This window comes from Arachis ipaensis, chromosome B3 (assembly GCF_059453495.1).
Source record: "Arachis ipaensis isolate K30076 ecotype BB chromosome B3, ASM5945349v1, whole genome shotgun sequence".
NCBI lineage: Eukaryota > Viridiplantae > Streptophyta > Magnoliopsida > Fabales > Fabaceae > Arachis > Arachis ipaensis.
The window spans coordinates 89,260,194-89,263,009 of record NC_142438.1 but is presented as its reverse complement, the minus strand read 5'-3'; the positions used below and the strand labels follow the sequence as shown (position 1 = coordinate 89,263,009).

Below are 2,816 nucleotides of genomic sequence, written 5' to 3'. Positions count from 1 at the left end.
CTTGTAGTTTGTGTGGAACCCGTACAGCCATGAACGTATGGGAAACATTGTAGTTCCTAATGAAATCTTGCAACATCGCTTAACATGGAGTGCAACTGTGCTACTGATATCATTTGAGTGCATTGAATGACATGCATCAGGTAGGGTCAAAAGACAATTTGGTTTACAGCAAGAAGTTCCTAGTGAACCTATGATGCTTGCAGAAGCTCACAACGTGGTCCTGACTGGACCAAAGAACAAAGATTAGAGAGATGAGCATTATGCATACATTATGAGATGGAAAAAATGTTTGACCTCCGTTCTGGTTGGTGATCCTGTAGTGCACTATCAAGCATCTGAAGCGTATATGCAATGGTATAATGACGAATATGGAGCTCACCTGCGTTTAACTGGTTATGTTCCACAGCCACAGCCACAGTCACAACCCATCATGCACCTATACCAGTACCCATAAACACAACCGTACACTGAGCCTAGAGGTTCCCATGTTGACTATCAGCTTCTGTAAATACGGTGCCTTGAAATTTCTCAAAAAGTTGGATGCTATGTGCCTAACACAAAACATTCGGATAGCTCTTGGAGGTTCCCATGATCCATTACTATGAGGTATTGCTGAGGTAATAGAGTCGTGACGATCAGAGATAAGCCCAACACCATCTCGAGTCACCACATGTGTGCGCAAATGAGTAAGAAAGAAGTGCCATGCGTCAGAAGTCTCACCCTTAACTTCGGCAAATGCAAGAGGCACAATATTACCATTGCCATCCTGAGAAACTGCAACTAATAGAGCTACTTTATATTTCATACAGATATGTCCCATCTACCTGTACGATTGACTTGCAGCTTCTAAATGCTCTGATGCAAGGATAAAAGCTCCAAAATACCCACGTCAGTATCCTAACATCCTGGACTACCTCATCCCCTTGGTATGCTGGTGCAATTTCGATCTCGACTGCTGCTGATGAATCTTTTTGTACCATTGCTTCAAACCATGATGGCAAAGCTTCATAAGAAGCTTTCCAACCACCAAAAAGGTTCGCAATTGCCTTTTGCTTGGCGAGCCATGCTTTGCGGTAACTTGTCGTATAATTGAATTTTGACTGTACTTCAGCAATCACAGATTTCACTTTCAAAGATGGATCAGCTTCAACCAATGGCTTTATCACCTCTACAATCATGTTTGAATTTAGCTTGGCATGATATTGAGAAATTCTAGTTCTGGTACATGTGTGACTACCATTGTATCGTCTTATAACCCAACAAAACTTTCTCTTAATAAGACTAGCCCTAATAAGCCAGTCGCAACTTGTGCCGTATTGTACACACTTAGCATAAAAAGTGGTTGGTTCAAATTCACACACCCGGTAATCCACTCCCCTGAAAATGGTATAATCTTTAATTGCTGCAATAACAGTCTCTCTAGAACTAAATTTCATGCCAACAACAAATTCACTTTTCGTAACAACAACAAGATCTACAACAATAACAACAAGAAATAATTCTAACTATTGCTTTACGATTCAATAATAATAATAATAATAATAATAACTACTTACTTGAATTGATATACTCAGAAAATTCTGGTGCATTCATAGCGTCTACATCCAAAGCACTAAGAAAAAAAGGCTCTCTAGATGGATGTTGGCTCGCCAGTGTATTTGCCATATCTGCTACGTTAGACTCAACTATTATATCATCTTCACCCACTTCTTCAGTTGGACCAACAATATGGTAAGTGCCCTCAAATTCCTCTTCGCTTTCAGTGTTTTAAACTGTCCAGTCGATGTTAGCCTCCGGTAAATCAACCTCAACTAATTCTTCAAACTCAACATACAACTCGAGAACGGACACTTGTGCCTGTGTTTGTTGGTAGATCGAAAACATCCATTACATACTTCCTTCGTCAACCACATGCATTATTTGAAACTGAACGAAACCACCAAACACTAAAACAGGTTGTCTATAAAAAATATTTACGACTCCCTTTAATACTTGATTATCACCACATTGACAAAGTATACTCTTAAATTCATCATATGTTATTGCAAAAGGAATAACAATATCACGTGGATTCTCACAAACAAAACTCACACCCTCAGATGTTTGGGAAAAGATTTGACCATTATAATATATTTTCAAACTAATACCTCTCTCCATTTTTATACTCTTACATTCTCAAAAAAATAAAACACTCTCACACTCAATCAACCTAATACCGTTCCTCCTTTTATAGACTTCAATTATAATTTTTTATTTAGAAAACGACAATACGCAATCTGTGAATTTACAATACATAGTCTGTGTTTTTACAATTTGCAATCTGTGTATTGATAATACGCAAACTGTGTATTGTCACTTTAATATTAAATAACACAATACGCCTTCTGCATATTATTATATAAATATTAAAAAAATAGAATCCGCCCTTTGCATATTGTCTTCATAAATGTGTCGGCCAGAATCTACTATTGTACTGCCGCCAGAATTTTACAAAACACCCTCACTTCCAATATTAAGCCATTATATCAAATCTTTTGCAATAATTAAAAAAAAATGAACCGCTTCAATTATTTTAAAAACAAAAAGTTAGGCCGTGATGTGTTAACCTGATCCCACTACAACAACTACCACCACATGTGAGGACTAAGTCTAGAATCTAGATCCAACACGATTGATAAATGATAATCCTCCAACCCCACGACTCTGCATATCGATTCCTGTCTTTCTGTTGATTCTTAATTGCTTTACTCAACACTAAGCATTTAGTTTGCGTCAGTATGATGATCGATAGAAGAAGGATTCTGTGTGCTTCTCTT

The 2,816-nt window shown here is 37.6% G+C and overlaps 1 protein-coding gene across 1 annotated transcript; it reads right to left on the bottom strand.

Annotated features, from left to right (window-relative positions):
- Positions 1–269: 269 nt before the first annotated feature.
- On the bottom strand, positions 270–1,665 carry LOC107633308 (uncharacterized). Its single transcript, XM_016336951.1, has 4 exons — positions 1,557–1,665; positions 885–1,474; positions 443–766; positions 270–335 (listed from the first exon to the last, which is right to left on the bottom strand). Exons 1-4 carry the CDS (start codon positions 1,663–1,665, stop codon positions 270–272), a joined length of 1,089 nt encoding a protein of 362 aa, XP_016192437.1.
- Between the last annotated feature and the right edge of the window lie 1,151 nt (positions 1,666–2,816).